Source organism: Strix aluco, chromosome 7 (genome assembly GCF_031877795.1).
Source record: "Strix aluco isolate bStrAlu1 chromosome 7, bStrAlu1.hap1, whole genome shotgun sequence".
Classification (NCBI taxonomy): domain Eukaryota; kingdom Metazoa; phylum Chordata; class Aves; order Strigiformes; family Strigidae; genus Strix; species Strix aluco.
The window spans coordinates 35,658,741-35,676,940 of NC_133937.1; the positions used below are offsets into that span (position 1 = coordinate 35,658,741).

The window sequence follows — 18,200 nt, forward strand, 5'->3', positions numbered from 1 at the left end:
ATTTAAGTAACACATTTTAAGCTCTCTCGCCAATGCCAGTCACACCTGTGTTTTCTGGGCTTCAGTCACCCTGTTTGCAACAAATCTAGCACTGGTGTAGTTATCTGTAGATGATGTTAGAAGCTTATGCCTCTCTTCTTCCACAAACATGGTCAATAAAAGTTTTACTACGTGGTAGTTAATTCAGAGTTGAAAGCTTCCATTTGATGCATAGTGGTTATATTAAGCAGATAGGTTTAATAAAGCCTCTCTGGCATTAATTCTCTAGCAATAATAATGTAGTAAAGCGAATTGAATGCCTACTGCAATACTGATGGTTGTTTTGTAACTATGTGCAGTATTAATAGCTATGAACACTTTCCTGAAGGACATGCCTTCAAAGGCCACAAGAAAGCAGATAATTAAATACATTTAAATGTGAATTAGTTTGCTGCATTTTGTGGCTTAAGGCTGAACATCTCTTACAATAAAGATGTTCAGGATTCAATCCCTCTATGCAGAGAGGAAGTGAAATGAACTCTGTGCAAAACTAGGCTAAGGGAATACAAAGATTAGTGTGGCTCAGAGCTTGCCATTGGCAGGAAGGGAGGATGGATTGGAGGAATCACAGGAGTAACCAAGGCCATCGTTGTTTTGCTGTCTTTCTCCCATCCCAGCAATTTGCTGTCCCACATAACTACCTCCTCTAGGCAGAGGTTGAGCTGGACCCAGCTCTGGGAACGCACGGGCTCTGCACTAAATGCAAATTTAGGCTATAATATAACATACTGGGCAGCATCAGACCAAGTGAAGCAGGAGTGACACGCTGGGTTAGTTGCATTAACAATAAGAAGTAGGGTTTAAAACGGCATGAATGGGCAGAAAGCCTGTTATATACATACTGCAGAAAGTATTCAAACGTTGTTAAACCTTTATACAAAGACCAAGTAAATGTGCCAAGCTCGGTGTCAGCATGGGTGGTCTGCTATGTAATTGCCCGTTGCACAAATGACCAGCAGTTTACATCTTTATGAACAGCCGCTATTATCTGTGCCTAGTGGTGCTCCCCCCCGCCCCGATTTTTTTTTTTTTTTTCGGGAGCGCAGCGTTTCCTTACGAATCAGATGAACCCAGCAAGGCCAGCCCAGCCCCTCCTGGGAGCTGTACCCTTTCGGGGGGGGGGGGGGGGGGGACAGCACGGCGGTGGGACACAACGCCAGCCCTTTGCACGGATGGGCAGGGGGTTAATTCCCTTCCAGCCGAGGGTGGGGGAGTGGCGCGTTAAACCAGACAGAAAAAGCGCTCTCGACGCCCCTTCGCGCCCAAAGGGCCCCGAGCCCCCTCCCTTCCTCGGGGTTAGGTGGGGGCAAGAGCCCAGGGCCGCCGAGAAGGGCCGGCGGGACCCGGGGCGGGGGGTGACGGCGGCGCAGGGCGGCCCCGAGGGGCCGGGCGGGACGGCGCGGTACCGGCTCGGGGGCGGGGAAGGAGGGAGGGGAGTCCCCAGGATCCCCCCGGCCCCCGCGCGGGGAGACACCGCGTTAGTCACCGGGACCCTCCCCCCCGTGCCGGCGCTGGGCTCCGCCGCGGCGGCGGCCGCGTCAGCCTGGCGGCATCGCCGCTGCCCGCTCCCCGCTCCGCCCGGCCGCGCCGCCGACGGGACGCGGCGGCTCCGTGAGGCGCGGAGGAGGGGGATGGAGGGGCCCGGGCTGCACCTGGCGGGGCTCTGCCTCCCCCGGGGCGGCGGGGCGGGCTGCGGGCGGGCGGCGTGAGGCGGCCGAGTTGCCCCGGGTGCCCCCGCCCCGCGCGGGGAATGAGAGGCGGCGCCGCGGGGCTGCCGGAGCCCGCCGGGACCCACCATGCGGGAGCTGGCGATCGAGATCGGCATACGGGTCCTGCTCTTCGGGGTCTTCGTGTGAGTACCCGCCGGACAGCGGGAGCGGGGAGGGGGGGACACGCACGGCTCCAGCCGGAACGGCGCCGGCGGGGACCGCCGAGACTGCCTCAACTTTCCTTCGGCGCCCGAGTCCTTCCTCACACCCGGGCGCCGTGTCGGATCGCCGGGCCGGGGGAGTGCGGGGCGGGCTGGGGGTGCGGGGTCGGCCACCCCTCAGAGCGGTTGGGCTCCCCCCGGCCGCCCCTCAGAGCGGGCTGGGGGCGGTTGGGCTCCCCCCGGCAGGCCGGTGGGCTGTGGCGGCGAGGCGGGCCCCGCGGCGGGGGACCCCCCTCCCCGGCTGCCGCCGGCCCTTTCGGGAGCCCTGAGCGAGGGGGAACTGCCGCCGTTTCCCCCTCTGGGGTGCGGGGTGAAATTTTTCCCCGGGGTGAGTCGTTGCGGGAGCCGCGGGGACCCCTCTCTCTGCCCTGAGATTTTGCCGGAGACCTGCGGGAAATTTTTGTCGGAGAAACTACTGTTTGTGAGCGAAGTGTGCAAAAAGCCAGGAAGCACCCGACCGAGGCTCGTCTGCCAGGGCTATAAATGCACCTCAACAGCTGGTTGCAGCAGCGGGAACCCGCAGTGAGTGAGCCCCGGGGCAGGCACCCTGTGCGGGAGAGCTCCGCGCTGGTGCTCGGAGCCCGAACGGGAGATGTGAGGGGGGGTAGCGCGGTGTGAGATGCGTCTCTGCACGCTGCTATGTAGGAAGGAAAGTCGTGAAAATCTGGTCCCTGAAAGATGTGCAGCTATCGCTGCGGGAACACTCTTTTTACCTTCTTTAGGAAAAAGCAGTTATGTGTTACTTTGCTCTGTGTACTTCAGGCAGGCTTTCCCCCTTCTTTTCAGGGCTGTACCTGTTTTTTCTTTCTGGCAGCTTGTGTTCTCCATGCATTTGAATGATGAAAAGTTCCACTCTTCATATAAGTTTGCATTTCATTTCCTTAATGCTCGAAGATGAATATTCTCAATTTTTGTGGTCTCTCAGAAGTATCACTGAAACTGGATCAGATTCTGCTACTGTTTGTCAACTTAAGGCTGGATGATGCTGTTGGTCACAGGTGCAGGCAGTAATAGCACAGGGCATCTATTAAGCTGTGATACTGACTTACAGCTGGTGATACTGAAATGCTTTGATGCGATGCCGTTCTTGACCTCTCATGGTGAATGAATAACTTGCCCAATTTACTGGTGTTTGTGTTTTTCCTCAGTGCTCATTAGTCTTGAATATTGATGCAATTCTTTTGATTTGCAACATGTTTGGTAAGTGTGTTCCTCTTCATTTTAATATAAACTTTGATACCTTCAAAACCCTGTAAGGTACCTTTGATACCTTTCAGTTCAGTTGCATCTTACTTTGCAAGTAGACCTGTTCGTCTCAGCAGAACTCTTTTCTGGAATATGTGGAATTAGAAGATGAGCAAAGACCTCAGAATTTGATGCTACATCAGAACCTTTCTCTTCATTACAACTGCATGTGTAATTCATCACGTACACCATCCAGTAAGACATCTCTTCATATAGCTTATTACCATGATATATGTAAATCATGACCCATTATAAGTAGTAATTTCTTGGTTATGCTTGTCTTCTGTCTTCATTTCCTCTCTAAAAGATTCTGTAATTTTCACTATTCTTTATGCTGTGGTTTTAAAATCAGCTGAGGGGTGACTAAAGGAAAAGCTTTTGGTAGAGTCACCATAATGGCAAATGCCTACGCAAGCACTTTTCACGTTTTCATGTAGCTCAGCTCCTAGCTTCTTGGAATTCTGGGGAATAATTTTGACAATGTAGATGTCAATAAATGTTCTAAATGACCTATTACAAGACCAAACACCTTAATATTCTAAATTCAGGTTGGTGTTTAGTTTCATGAAGAACTGTACTTTATTTGCTTGTAATGGTGCAGGAATATAATCTCTAGGTAGACTAAAGAATAGCTTTTGTATTCAGATAATCTTAACACCAAGGTAATCTTTTGCTGTTGAGATAATATTCAGTATTTCTCTCAGTTTTTCTAAAGAGGCAGTTACTCATATTTTGAAACTTACGTTATGGAGGTTTAAATTCTGTGTTTTTTGTGGTTTTGTAGACAGTTAGGGCAAGGATTTTTATGGAGTGTTGAGTTCATTAAAATATCTTTTCAAGAATGAACAATTAGTGGCAAATTTGGAAGCCCTGGGACTGGAATCCAGGCAGCAGAAATGTAGGTTCTACTGCAGAACCTATTTCTAGGAATGAGCAGGCTGGACAGTTCCCACCTCCTTTGGGAAGGAGGGCTGTTAACATCCGTGAGTTGAGGGCTGGTCTGAGATCATCTCGGTATTGGTCCATCAGGGACTGGACTGAAGAGAATTAGTTCATTCTGAGAAGGTGTTGATGACTTTGGGTCACTACCAACCTTTGTAGTGTTGAAAGTCTGACCTTGAAGATAATGGTTCTATAGCTATTTGCCAATCGTGAACCATCTGTGCCTCTCAGATGTCTTTTTAGCTTCAACCTACTGATTAATATACTTTAGAGTAATATACTGGCATATTTTGTACCATAAAAAGCAAAAGAGAAAAAGGTGCATATTCCATGTTGTAGTTTTGCTTGGTGATAAATGTCATTTCATAAAAATGGAGGTGTGAAAACTTATGTTGATGATTGCTGAAATTGAATGTATTGCCAATTTGAATGTATTTTACAGCAACAACAGTCATATTTTCTGTACTTAAGACCAGCAACCTTTTTTTCCCCACAGTTGCCATATTTATCAACTTTAGTCATTCCACCAAAGGCAGAAATCTATAGTTGTTATGTAAGATCTCTTCTATCATGCAAATGTACACCATTACAAGTAATACACGTTTTTGATGGTTGTGTACTGGTTTGGATGAAATCAACAGACACTCAGGGAGGATATTGGTAACAACTGACTCAGTTCTAGGTGTTGTGTTCTTAGCAATTGCTAAGAGTTCGCTTAGCAGTTAAAGACTGGTTTAGGTATTGAAATCAGCAACTCAGGCTTCTCTGCGTTTACAAAGATCTGTGCTGAAGGGCATTTTAGCCCTCAGGATTTACTAGTATTGAAGAAAGGATTAGTTAGGAGAGATTAATTAGAAAAACTACAGCTGTCTGAAATTTAGAAGCAGGAGTTAAAAAAAAAAAAAACAAAACCAAACCCCACAAACCAGCCAAAACCCAAACACAACTGGTTGAAGTCAAAAACATACTTAATGCACACTTTACTGGGAAGGTAAATAGATGTTCTTTGAGTACCTTCAGCAAGACAGCTCTCAAGCCACAAGTCACAAGCTGTAAGGAGAACAGTGATATTTCTGGTTTGCCCTACAGTTTTTCTCCATTCTTAACATTAACAAATTAATTTTTAGTTTTCAAAATATTTAGCCTTACACCTTTTGACTGGGCTGAACTGATCCTAATGAGCATAGATGGTTTGCTACTTACTAGGCAAAGAAAATTCTCACGTTATAATTTGACCATTACATTGTTAATACACTATGCAGTTTCAAATATTTTTCAATTAAACCTTGACTTTAATAAATTCTCACTTCATATTTTTGTTTCTTTAGTTTTTTATTTATTAAGAAATATCCATGGGTACAGAACTGGATTTTTTTAAAGTGAAATTTTTCATGTAAGATCTCAGAAGTAGTAATGGTCTATTGTTTAATATAACAACTGTGAGCATGTTCTTTGTTTATAGAAAAAAATTGAACGCTAATTTGAAGCATGATTGAATTAGGGTCTTGAATCTCCATTTTCTTCATTTTGTACTTGTTCCTATGACCTGGAACATCTTAAGATGCCTGATTCATGCTAAAATATGTAAAACATGGCCAGTCTTTCATCTGCTCCATGTGGACAGTGGCATTTGTCACTTAATGCTTGACGAAAGCAAATTGTTTTGACTGACTTGGTTTTATTCAGTTAAGGCAATTGTAAAAAGATTAGTGAGCAAGTCTGATATTTTTACATGAGTGATGCCCTTAAAACAATGCTCTTATCTGTCCTGAAAAGAATTCATTGAGTGGTAGCTCAGAGCCTGTAATTGCCAGTAGGGATGTCTTGTTTTTTTAGCAAAATACCTATACCAGAACATGTTTCCTACAAGGAAAACTTTTTCAGCTGTTTCAGAAGTTTTAAAAGACCACATCATTGTCTTGCTAGGAAGACAGAAGAATTTGCACGTATTGTATATTTAGCCCCATGACTTGTCAACAGCATATCACTGATGTTTCTAGAGCTAATTGATTAAAAAGACAGTCTTTCAAGGATGGCTTCATCAAACCTCGAGCTCTTCAGTGAGTGTGATGTGATTAAAATATAAATGTCGTTCAGAGTAATTGGATAGCTTCCCTACAGCACGGTCTCATTAGCAGCCTCCCTTGAGAATAAATGTTTATCTGCAGACTAACATACGTATACATTACACACATGTGAGTGTACAGTACTGACTAATGCTGGCATCTTTTGGGTGAGTGTGTGCCATGTTCAGACTCTGGTTTGAGAAAATAAATGCTGATTCTGTGCATGTTGGGTTTCTTACAAGTTTACAATATTAAGATTCTAATCAAGTTATGAATATGCATGAAATGATTTAGTGTGGAAAGCTCTTTCAAGTAGCTTTCTTTGTCATGGGTGGTGATCTTCTGGATATTCTGCATATGTTGCCTTCATAAATGATACTATGTATTGTCTTGTTAACACAGACAGAGAATCAATTAGCTGAGCAAATTCCACAATGCTGCAGTTCCGCTTTACTCTTCTCAGCTTGCGCTTGCCTTTTCTCTGTTGTATCTACTGGATTTCTGGAGGATAGACTGAGCTATGAATCACGAGCAGTTGGAGATCTGTAGGGAATATAAGCAAAATGGTATTGAGAAGAAATCACCAGTCTGAGACATTAAGATTTATTTCCTCATGCTGACACAAATGCTGCCAAATTGCACAAATCAGTTGGACCAAGATTTCAAAGCACCTTTTAAGCCTAGGCTCTCTAGCTGAATGTTTCAAAGTGGAGTAGGTATTTGGCCGCATGAGCTTCTTAGTCTTTTTGTGTCCTACATTCTTGATTTGAGTATCCCATAATTCTGATTTTTTTTGGAACCTGATTTTTGGCTTCTGATCTTAAAAGTCTTGGACTTCATTTCTCTGTACCCTATTTTCTCTTCAAGAAAGGAGAGTAATACTTTTTTTTCCTCACCTTTTGTTCATTTAATTGATAAAGTCTTCATCATGAGGTATGTGGACAGTAGCCAAACCCATTGAACATTAAATATGCTTGGAGCTTTTTCAGTGTTAGTTTCATGAATAGTAATGACAATAGGAAGTGAGAACACCAACATGTTTGATTTCTAACCTGTTTAAAAATAGGTACTATATTGTAAACCATAATATAGATGATACTAAAATGAGGGAAAGATTTAGTTTCATGGCCTGAGTTGAAGTCTAGTTCGCTGAAGTAGGGTTAATGAACAGTTAAGGGAAAGACCTGCTCTAAAAAAGACCGTAGTCTCTCTGGTGCTTAGGATCTGAGAACATGTATCAAAGGTTGCATATTGAGCTCCAGTGGCAAGCAACAGACTTGTTCCAGTGCTCATCAGAGTCTGTTATACCTTTGAAGTGATGGAAGAATTAGAATGCCATGGAGTTCTGTAACTCGCTGGATGCAGCTGATATATCACAAAGTAACCTGAATTTTAACTTTGCTCAGTTCTGCGTCCTTGAGAGGTTACTGTAAAACAAAAGGCCATAAATACTTATTATGCCTAGTGTAATATGAAGTACACAATAAAATGACCGTGTGCCTGTCCTAATATCTATGAAGTATCACCGAGCTAACAGAGACACTTAGTACTTGGTGTTCCACTGAGCTGAAGCTTCTGTTTCCATTGTTTTCTTATTATATTTCTTGAAACTAGGGTAGGATTTTACTGACTTTGATAACAGCTACTGAGGGGAAAGTATACCTGTCCGTTTGTGGAAAAGGTAGACTGTTTTACAGACTGATGTATCAATACTTTAGATCATGGAACTAAGTTTATTTCATCTGTCTTCCCTGAGTCCCAGTGGTGGAAAAAGGGGGATTTAATGACAGGAATTCTAATTGTCCTGTTAATAGGATGGGATTTACAGTTGATGTCCATGGTGAACTCACAGCTGAATACATGCAAAAAAAGGATGTTACTGTAGATGCTAAATCCATATTTTTCTGGAGTAAATGGTGACTTTGTCTCCTGTTGAATCCTATTTACTCACTGACTTTGGCACACTGTGCTTTTATCTGCTCCCAGCCCTGATTGAGCATGTTTTATAGTGAGAATGCTACTAAGACTGACAGGGTTTCTGTAAGGGAAATTTTTCTTTAAAAGAAAAGATATTTATACTTTGATCTAACTACAGGCAAGCTGTGGCACAACTGTGTTTCTTATGGCAAAGACTTTAAGAAAAAGTACAGTCTTACTGCTGAGAGTGCACTCATACCTGGCACAGTAAACCAAGATCTTTACAGTCTCCCGATCTGTTGGTGACTTTGAAAAGTGAGTACTTGGAAATAGTTGGCAGAATTATTGATGCTAAAGGCAGATTAAGGATCACATTTAGTGTGTCTTGTAACTTCTTCTGTAGTAAGCACAGAACATGGGATGTTTGAGTGGTGCATCTATACTGGCAAGGATTAGTGGACAGAGAGAGAAAGCTAAAGACAATACATATGTCCCTATTTAAGGTATTGATTGTGATCCACTAATGAACATCAGGGACTTAAACCTGAACGATTAAGGAAAGCTTCACTGGTTACTGAATCAGAATAACTGCTTTACAGATGATCCAATTTGATTGTCTTCACAGAAAAGACAAAGTTGTCATCAGATATGGCACTTGAGCTAAGCTTTTCATAACTACATGGGTTTTAAGGTACTTCTCATTCATGTTTTCCCTTTGCCTTGTAAATGGTAAATTTGTGATCATTGGACCACAAGTCATTGCTATGCAAGAAACTCTGTGACTGATCTAAATGATTCTGCAGAAAACTAGATTAGGAATGTTCCTTTGTTGTAAATCAGATTGCTACAGTCACTGTGAATTGTATTTGTTTATTCCTCTGCATTACAAAACATTTTAGCTTTTACTATCCAAATGAGTAAATATTTTCCATAGTAAAATACTATTGAATTTTAATTAAAATTGCATATAGATAAAATGCAGTAAGTGGGGATTGTTTTACTGTAGGCACAGTAGGCTAGAGTAACAGGGTTTACAACTGGTGTTTTCATAGTGAGTGGCTGATTAAGATTACTTATGCAGGTGAATTTCAGAGAATTGGGGAAGAGTGCAAAAGATGGTAAGAGGGGTATAGAAAACACCTTTTCTGAGAAAAGATAGAAATAGCGGAGCTGTTTAATCTAGAAATCTGAGGAGACATGGCAGTAATCTTCACATGTAAGCAGCTGCCATAAAGATGTCTGAAGAAGGCAAACTGCTCTTCATGCCCTTTTGGAATTGTACAGAAAGGAAAGATATTTAAACTTGTAGCAAGGGAAACTTAGGCTGAGTGTGGGGAAATACAACCTAATTGTAAGGACTTTCAAGCGCTGTAATAGATTGCCTGAGGCATATGTAGAATCTCCACCAATGGAAACTTTAAAAAGCAAGTTACACTGAAGTATCTTGCGAGTATTTTACATAATGTTTTGCTTTGCTGCACGGCTGTGAGGAGACAGACTAGGTGGTCTGGTAAGTTGGCACGAATCAACTTATTGGACTGAAGTTTACACTGCCTGAAAGTGCCGCAGTGCGTGGGGAAAAGTTGAAAGCCACTAAAGCAAAATTTCTTGTAAGAGATTTTTGACTCATGTTGATGGGAAGAAAAGGAAATGGTGTTACCAGTTCAGGTACTTGGAGAGCACTTTAGCAAAGACTGAGCAGAAGCTGATCCGTTTTGGCTGGAGGGCAGCGCCATGCCAGCTACCATATTCTAAATATTCTGCATTGATGAGATTGTGGGGAAAACCAAATCCTAGATTAGGTGAAATGTTTTGCTCTGGAATCTTGCAGTTAAACATTTTACTCTATTTTGAGTGAAAAGTTCTACTACTTCTTTAGAATTTATAACGGAGGTGTAAATGTCAGCTCAGAAATATTTCAGCTTTGAAGGATTTGTGGCACCCTGCCAAGTGTTGTGAAGCCTTGCGAATCGAAAACAACAGAGGAGAGTATAATTTGATATAAAGTGTTACGTTTTCATTAGCTGCCAATTTTCAGTAATGGGAGAACAAATCTAGTAGCCTGACTGTACTCTCATAGCCCGCAGAGAGACCATTAATAATTTCATTCATTTAGTGTCCAGGGTGCTTTACAGGAGTGTAACTATTGCTACTGGACTTTAGTGACTGCTACAAAATGCTAAAAGTGATATTCCTATTCCCTATTACTATATCTTTAATATTTTTTTTTATATATCATTATTAATGCTCTGGAACATGTAGTTACTCACACAAGTGTTTTTTGATGGAGTGATTTTAAAATAGTTGGATTTGATTGTGAATATCATTAGACCGGTCTCTTTTTTTTCCCAGAGAATAATGAAGTCATTGCATACAGCAACTGTGATCAAAATAACTTGTGAATTTGTATCACATTTAGTAAATAACTTGGCCAAAAAAGTGTCTCTTTAGTAATACTGAAGTATTTTATTTTAAATTTTGCATTTTAAATGCATTTTTTATTAAAATTAGTTTAATGGACTCCCAGACAAAATATTTCATTTAAGTTTGGGTTAAAATATGTTCCTGCTTGACCAAAAAGCAATGTTTTAATTTAACATAAAAAAACCTCTTGATTGAGCCTTCTAGATTGGTCCATAGTATTTCTCCCCTCTCTCACTTCCTTACCAGCTCCTTAGTTTTTGGTCTGGAAAAGCGGTCTGAGAATGTGTTTTGGCAGTTAGCTCTAGTTGTGGACAATTTGTGTGATATTACTTAATCCTCACTTTTATTCAGCCTATACCACCCCTCAGGTACAGCATTATGTGGGAACAGGCTTCACTGCCATATAGGTTCTCTTTCAAGGTCATGTCTCTGTCTATCCATCATATGTTTAAAGGGAGCAAACAGTAGTGCATCGCGAATGGGATACAAATAAAAATATCATATAAAAAAGATATTCTAGACTAAAAATAACTAGGCAGAAAATTATCAAATTGTGCTCCTATTATTAAAATTCAGGTTCTGGCAAAAAGCTGAGTGAGAAAGAAAATTTCTTGTGTAGCAGTAGTAGGTTTTTGAAATGGGGCTTTTGAAGAGATTGGGGGCGGGGCAGTGGCTGATCGGAGATGAGGTCCTGCAGCATGGAGAAACGTATTGGCATGTTTCAAAGATTGCTCCTGAATAAGCTGCTAGGGCCAAGCTGTCACTTCCAACTGATTAAACCTTGTTCCAAGCAAGATCTTAAAGAGCTGTTGCAGGAGGGACAGGAGTGAGCAGCATTGAAGTACCAGTGAGCTACAAAGGGAATTTTGGAGAAGGAGTGATGGAGGGACAGAAATAATGGAGAGGGAAAGCTTTGGTTGCTAAGAGAAACTCAGCATCTTTGCGAGTTTAATCCTTGACTTTCATTTCAGGTCCAAACCTGTAGTCAATAGGAGTGTGGCATGCAGGTATGAAAACAGAAGAAACTTTATCAGACTACTTGGCTCTATCAAATTGCTATGATAGTTGTCCAAGGGACTGTGGAGAGTTGTTTGGCTGAGAACAGGTTGAGATGTAATAAAAACAAGAATTAAAAAACATCAAAAGCAAAATTTTGACTGTGTAGTGTGTTTTGGTTCATTATTCAGATAAGTGCTTTGGTGATTTAAGCCTGTAATATGAATTCTGTTTTTCACTTTAGAATAATGTACTGCTGCCAGCTTTGAAACTTCTAACAGCTACATCAGTGTTCATATACTGATGATTTTTTTCCCTCTACTCCCTTCTCCCCAAACCACACATTAAAATGGCTTTTGTGAAATAGCTTGCATCATAGGGTATATTTAATAAAAACAGAGCATAGAGGCAACAATTAATACCATAAATCATGCTTTTTATTAGCTAAAAAGAGAGATAATGCAATGAAAATGTTAACGAATAGCTTTCACTTTGCTGGTATCTGTTGTTTCAGTAAGACTGCCACTGTTGATTATCTGTGTAACCGTAGTGCAGCTGTACTGGATTGCCTTAAGTACTGTACACTGACATAATTAGTAGCAGCCCTGACCTGCTTGCCTCATGCTTGAAGTGTGCCACTGCTCCATGTGAGCTGGGATCACAAGAACTGAACTGCATTTTCACCTCAGGAGGAGCTAAATGCCAAAACAAATATGTTTTTGTTTCAGAATGGTTTATTTTATATTCTACTGCCAAGAAAGCAAAAGATGCAAAGATGGCTTTCAATAGTAGGTCAAAGGAACTTTTAAAAATGTAAAACGAGCCAAAATATGTCAATTTGACTAATTTTGCAGTAGTTTTTTTCTGCTTCAGTATAGCCACTCTTGTCTCCTGCTCTTCTCTTCAAAGCTGCAATGCAGCATGACCAACTGTCCCCTCTTTCCTCCTTTCACTTTGCTCATTTCCAAATATTCTGCTTCTCTAAGGAAGAGAAATGATGGTGAAAAGGTTGTATCTAAGCCAGTTAAGTAGTTTAATGCCTGGATAACCATTTTTATTCCCATTGAATGGGAGTTTTCTAGATTCAATCACTTCATACTGGCAATAATGATACTCAGCGACATTTAGTGCTACTTGCATTCAAAGTGCTCAGCCCATGAGCAAGGAGAATGTATGGATTGGAAGTTTTTGGATTCTTTCAGGCGCACAAGAAAAACTGGCTGGCTACGTTAATTGCATGTTCATTTGCTCAACAATTGCTGTTCATGTATGCTCAGATAATCCTTTCCCTTTTCTCTTAGGTTTAGTACAACTGAAATAATGTCACAGGAAGAAAACAGTTTACCCAGAGAGAGTTCAAGTGCCAGGGATTGAGAAAGCAGTAGAAGTGTAATTTAGGTACTAAAGAAACTAACATTAGGTTCTAAAACTCCAGGCTAGTCTCTTTTTTCAGCATTGTGAAAAGATTGCTCGTTCACTATTTCATATTAGGTAGTCTGAGAACGTTTACATATCATTTATATATTATTTCATAAGCTACAGGACTCCTGTTGTGAACCTATATTGTTAGTTCAAGATCTGAGCTTTTAACTGAGCCCAGGCTTCCCAGCTGTTGCCTCCTTGCTGATTCATTTAATTCATATTGTTTCTTGAATTTGGGCCAAACAAGGAAGAGAAAATTTGAACAGAGGGGTTGGGTCTGGTTTTAACCTGTTTCTGTTCGTATGTATATTCAGTGGGGGTACACGTGACTCATGTCACATGCTGTAGCAGACTTGAGCCTAATCTCAGGCACAGCTGGTGAAGCCTTTATAAATACCCCAGATGCTGTATCACAGAAGGGTCCAGTGGCTCAGAAATCATTCAGAGACACTGACTGGCACAGACTCTATCTAGTTAGACACGTTCTGGTTGAAGAACCTGTCTCACGTCATGGTTGGCTTTGTTGGCCCAGTAATAGTACATAAGGAGGAGAGTAAAGAGGGTGGCTGTTCATCTTTAGAAGAAGTCATCCCCAATATATATCTATTGAATCTGTGGATACACGAGACAAATCTGGGAAACCTGTTAGTAAGACTGAATAAAATACTGGAAACTCTCTTTTTTCACCACATCTGGGAAATATGACAGCTATGGTAATATGTATATTTTTAAAATTGCATCAGAATTTATTTTCAATCTCTTCTTGATCAAAATGATTTCTCATATATCTGAAGGGCTAATGTGGGCATATGTGCTAATTAAATGTCACACTGCAATTGCTAGCTAATTTAAAATATTCAGAAATAGTTTACAGCAAGTGATACTGACTCATCTGAAGCCAAACCTACCCCTGAGAACCAGTTCTCTACTTGCCAGTGACATTAAATAAAAAACCAAAAATATTGCCCCCACTCTTTGTCCTTATCAGCCCCAGGATTTAATTTCATTGACTTTTGGCTCCTCCTGACACAAGTGCACCCACAAAATTGAAAGTGGGGAAAGCTGTGTACATTCAGATTGGAATATCAAATGTTATCAGGAAGTGGTATGAAGGCTTCATTTCTAGCTTCTCAAAAATACAGAAATTTAAAAAATGCTATCAACTTGCACTATTCCCAGAGCCGTATTGAGCACTGAATAGGGACTGAATGAAAGAAGCCTCCTGCAACATTTTTCTTAACATTTGCTTTCTGCCAGTACTCCTCTCAGTCTTCGTAAATACTTGCGCCTACAAACAGAAGGTTACTGCAAATGAAGAGAGGCATCAGATCTGCTCATTGCCGTAGCAATAAAAACAGCTTCTGAATTATCTTTGTAGGGTGTTCCTGGTGAATATTAAGTACCCTGTATCCTGCAGGACACTCAAACCCAATAAAGCTCCATATTAGGATTATAGATTGTTAATCAGAAGTGGTAGGTGTCTACACTGCCTGGCATTGCATTGGGAAATACAAGTTTTTAGCTGTTAAAAAAGTAGAGATAATTTATTGGTACAGCTGCTTCTGTACCTCTTAGTGCAAATGTAAATTACTTAATGAATTGGTTTTAGTGCAGTTACAAGATGATGGTAGTAATAACACGTTTCCATCAAAGCCTGTGAAGAACCAATAAAACATTAATTTCTGTTCTCATGTACATGCTTCTTATGCAGTCAATATCTATTGCAATATAAATTCTAACATATTTTAGAATTTAACATTTTACTTTTGATTTCCATGGTGGTTAAAGCTGTTGCTTTCCTACTTGAATGCTTGTCAGCAGTGCATACTTGGCATATGTGAATACCAGGTCAGCTAATGACCAAAGTACAGCATTAGGAGTCTTGCTCTGATGCTGACACTTCTTGCTGGAATGAATTGCCCTACCTTGCCTTGGAAAACAGTGGCAGAAAGCATCAAATCTCTTGATACCCAGTGTTGTGCCTTAACTATAGGGAAAGTTTCTCTTTCTATCAAAACTAAAGTTTATAGTATTGATGTTAAACTTTTAATTTATGTCAGCTTCTTCCTTGGTGAAACTGAAGTTCATCATTAATAATTGGGCCTTGGTCATATTTTTTGTACCCCAATTCATAATGCCCTTCTTCATGGCTGAGAAACTGTGGATTTCCCAAATTACTTTAGAAATTAAATGGCTCAGATCTCTTTCCTTGTGCTAACCTCTGAGCTAACACAAAACTATCTCATCATGCTAATAAGCGTAGACAGCAGCTTTTCAAAAACTGAACTCCGACTGTGGTGAGCAGAATGACAGTGATAAACCACAGGCATTGTTTCTTATCTCACCTCATCATTATCCTGTCTGCTTCAGTTCTGTTAATTTTGCATTCCAGCCACAGACCATTTCAAGCTTTTCATATTTTGTCTGTCTTTGCAGGAGTTCCTAAGATAACCACTAAAATGTAGCATTTTTTTCCTTAAAATTGCCTATCGGGAATAAACAAGACTGGGTTTTCTCATGGCATGAGAATAAGTTATTCTTTCCAGGTATATCAAATAACATGACAGGAATGCTTTACCCACTGTTAGTATGTTGCAGAATGGATAAGTTGAAGTCTTGGATTCAAATGTGAGCAAAGGCAATGTGACTAAGCAGCGTTCAGTGCAACGTGCCCAGCCTACTGGGCTCTTTCTGTTTAGCCTAGGTCACTTGTTGGAAACTCCTAATGCAAATTCTGTCTTTCAGAACATAATTTTCTTATCTTCACAGCTGTTCTGCCCTATAATGTCTTCTACTTTATGGCTCTTCATTGAAAATGTTGGCGCTGCGAATCTGTTGTGTGAGAATCTCTCACAGAGTTATGTATTGTGTATATACTCTGTAATTAGGCCAGCCTACACAGAGCCCTACCAACTTCAGCATCCCTGGTGCTGCTCACAGCTATGCAGTTTTAGTGTTAGGACAAATGATGGCACAATTTAACATAGCAGATACACTATAAAAGCTTTTACTACTAGATTTGAGACCTAATTTGGGGAATACTCAAGGAAATATCCATGTAAGAAAGTTCACAATGGAGTTCCAATAGCACAGTCGCAGCTAATATGTTTCTGTGGGAGAGGTAGTGGTGAGTTTGCTCACACAGTTCTGCCGTCAGCAAGAGGTGGTTAGAGCCAAACTTTTTTCCACAAGACCTCAGAGGTGATTTATAAGAAGGGTTTATGAACACCTGCTATCTCTTCATTACTTGTTCCAATGAGGAATTGCATGTAAAGCCATTTTAGCATCAGATCTGCTTATCAACAGATGAAGCTTAGAAAAGAGGAGAGTTGGTCATTAGGCATCTGGTATGAAAGACTGAGTATTGCAGTTACAAGTTCATGTTCATTCTCTTCTGGTACTTTTGTCATGCCATACGGTCTTCTGTGTCCTCTCTTCGTTATTGTCACTTGTTACTTGGGACAAGCCTTGTCTGCATGAGACAAGGCAAAAGGCAAAAAACCCCCTTGTACATCCTTTAGTTGATCCTTAAACCCAGGAAGCAGTCTCTAACCGTCTAACTCTTCTGACGAAGCAGATATTTAAGTCTCCAAGATTGCCAGGACCAAAGCCTATGTGTGATTTCATATTGTTACTCTCTGAAAATGGAGCTGTTGGCCAGTGGCAGTCCTTGTAACACTAGTAAGTACTTCTGAGGTGATTTCACACTAGTCATTGTCTTGCTCTAACAGGATACAACAATACAATCCTGATGTTAGGCCCATCTATCCTTTTCCTGTCCTGTTCTTGTTGCTAGGTTGGTAACATACTTTTCTACTCTAACATTTCAAGGTTTTCACCTTACCAACTTTGCCAATGCTTATTACTCTTTCTCTGATCTTAGCAACTGCCAAATGTCACTGCTTCTTGATTTCATCCCTGCTAAATGCCAGGGAATGGTAGCTACTGTAAGCAGTGTTTGAAACAATAAGATGAGGTGCTAAACAATACCCTGCTGTTACTTATGGGAGATGAAAACCATTGTGGAAGCACAGGGCAAAGACTCTGTGAGATATTTATACAGTGTTTGATTCACTACCATTGAATAGTTTCATTAAAAAAACCCCATTATTAGTCCATATTGTCACAAAACTACTGTACACTTTTACCTTGATCAGTCTGTGATATGGTTCTTGCATAGAAATTATCTTAACGGGCTACATGCCGTTAAATGGAAATGAAGTTATTGTAACCTGGAAGCGCTTGTGTCCTCAGAAAATGACAACATTTTTCTTTAGTGTGGGGTTGTAGGCAGTAATGTTGGGATGTCCAAAGCAACTACAAGCCACTTGGGCACCTGTTTTTGGGCACTGATGTTTTTAAAGAAATTAGGGCTCCTGTTTCCATTAGGTTGCCTTGAAAGTCACAGTTAAAGGTTCTTGAAGCTCATGGAGGTCCTTTTATGCCTTACATATATGTTATCAGGCTGAAGTGTTCAAAGTCTTACTTGATAAACTGTTCACAATGTTGGATGAATATGTAAACATGCAGAAAATGTAAGGCCAAAAAGCTAATAGTAAAATTTCATGTACTAATACGAAGTAAGCTTTCTAAGTTGCCCACCTGCTACCAGGGGACATTATATGACTGAGCATGTATTTTCAGGCATAATAGAAAATTTCTAGAAACCAGTTTTCTTTATCCAAGGACTACATTCATTTCTAATAACATCTAGGCATTTAAACAAGCTTGTGCTGGCTTATGAATAGTAATAGACTGTACTTTTGGTTAGGATGAAGGAACATAAATCACTAAGTGTCAGGCAGCTTAGAAACCAGTATGTCCTCATGATTGTTTAATAGAGTACAAAGGGAATTGCCTTCAAGCTTGTGAAATCTCGTATCCAGTTGCCCATTGGTGATGCTTCAAAAAAAGAAGAGAATTGTTCTCTTATGAGTCTTGGCATAAAAATTTAATTAGCAGCTGAGCTCTTTCTGAAGATGAAAAAAAAGTGATTTCTTTTTATATAGTCACTTTCCTTTAACTGTTTACTTTGTGTTTTTGTATTGTTCACACAGACAAGATCTGCTGCCTTCTACATCTATTTTTTTTCCTCCTTCAGTAGTGATTTTGAAATTATTTTACGTGGTTTCAGCAATTAAATTTTTGGGGTTTTTTGCATTGTGTTTCAGCATATTTGAGCACTGTTCTTGGAAGACATTCAGAACACAAGTCAGAGG

The 18,200-nt window shown here is 40.7% G+C and overlaps 1 protein-coding gene across 5 annotated transcripts in view; it reads left to right on the forward strand.

The window, feature by feature from the left end:
• Positions 1–1,476: 1,476 nt before the first annotated feature.
• Positions 1,477–18,200, forward strand: part of PLPP4 (phospholipid phosphatase 4) — a 63,989-nt gene continuing 47,265 nt past the window's right edge. The window contains exons 1-2 of one of the 5 annotated variants that reach the window (XM_074831416.1): positions 3,139–3,169; positions 3,274–3,409. Coding sequence is in view for 1 of the 5 variants with exons in the window: in XM_074831415.1 (XP_074687516.1) it covers positions 1,836–1,891 (56 nt within the window). In the remaining 4 variants the exon portion in view is untranslated. Of the gene's footprint in view, positions 1,892–2,259; positions 2,298–2,475; positions 2,492–3,138; positions 3,170–3,273; positions 3,410–18,200 lie in introns of those variants that run through there. The other 4 variants (XM_074831415.1, XM_074831420.1, XM_074831419.1 and 1 more) reach the window with 4 other exon arrangements.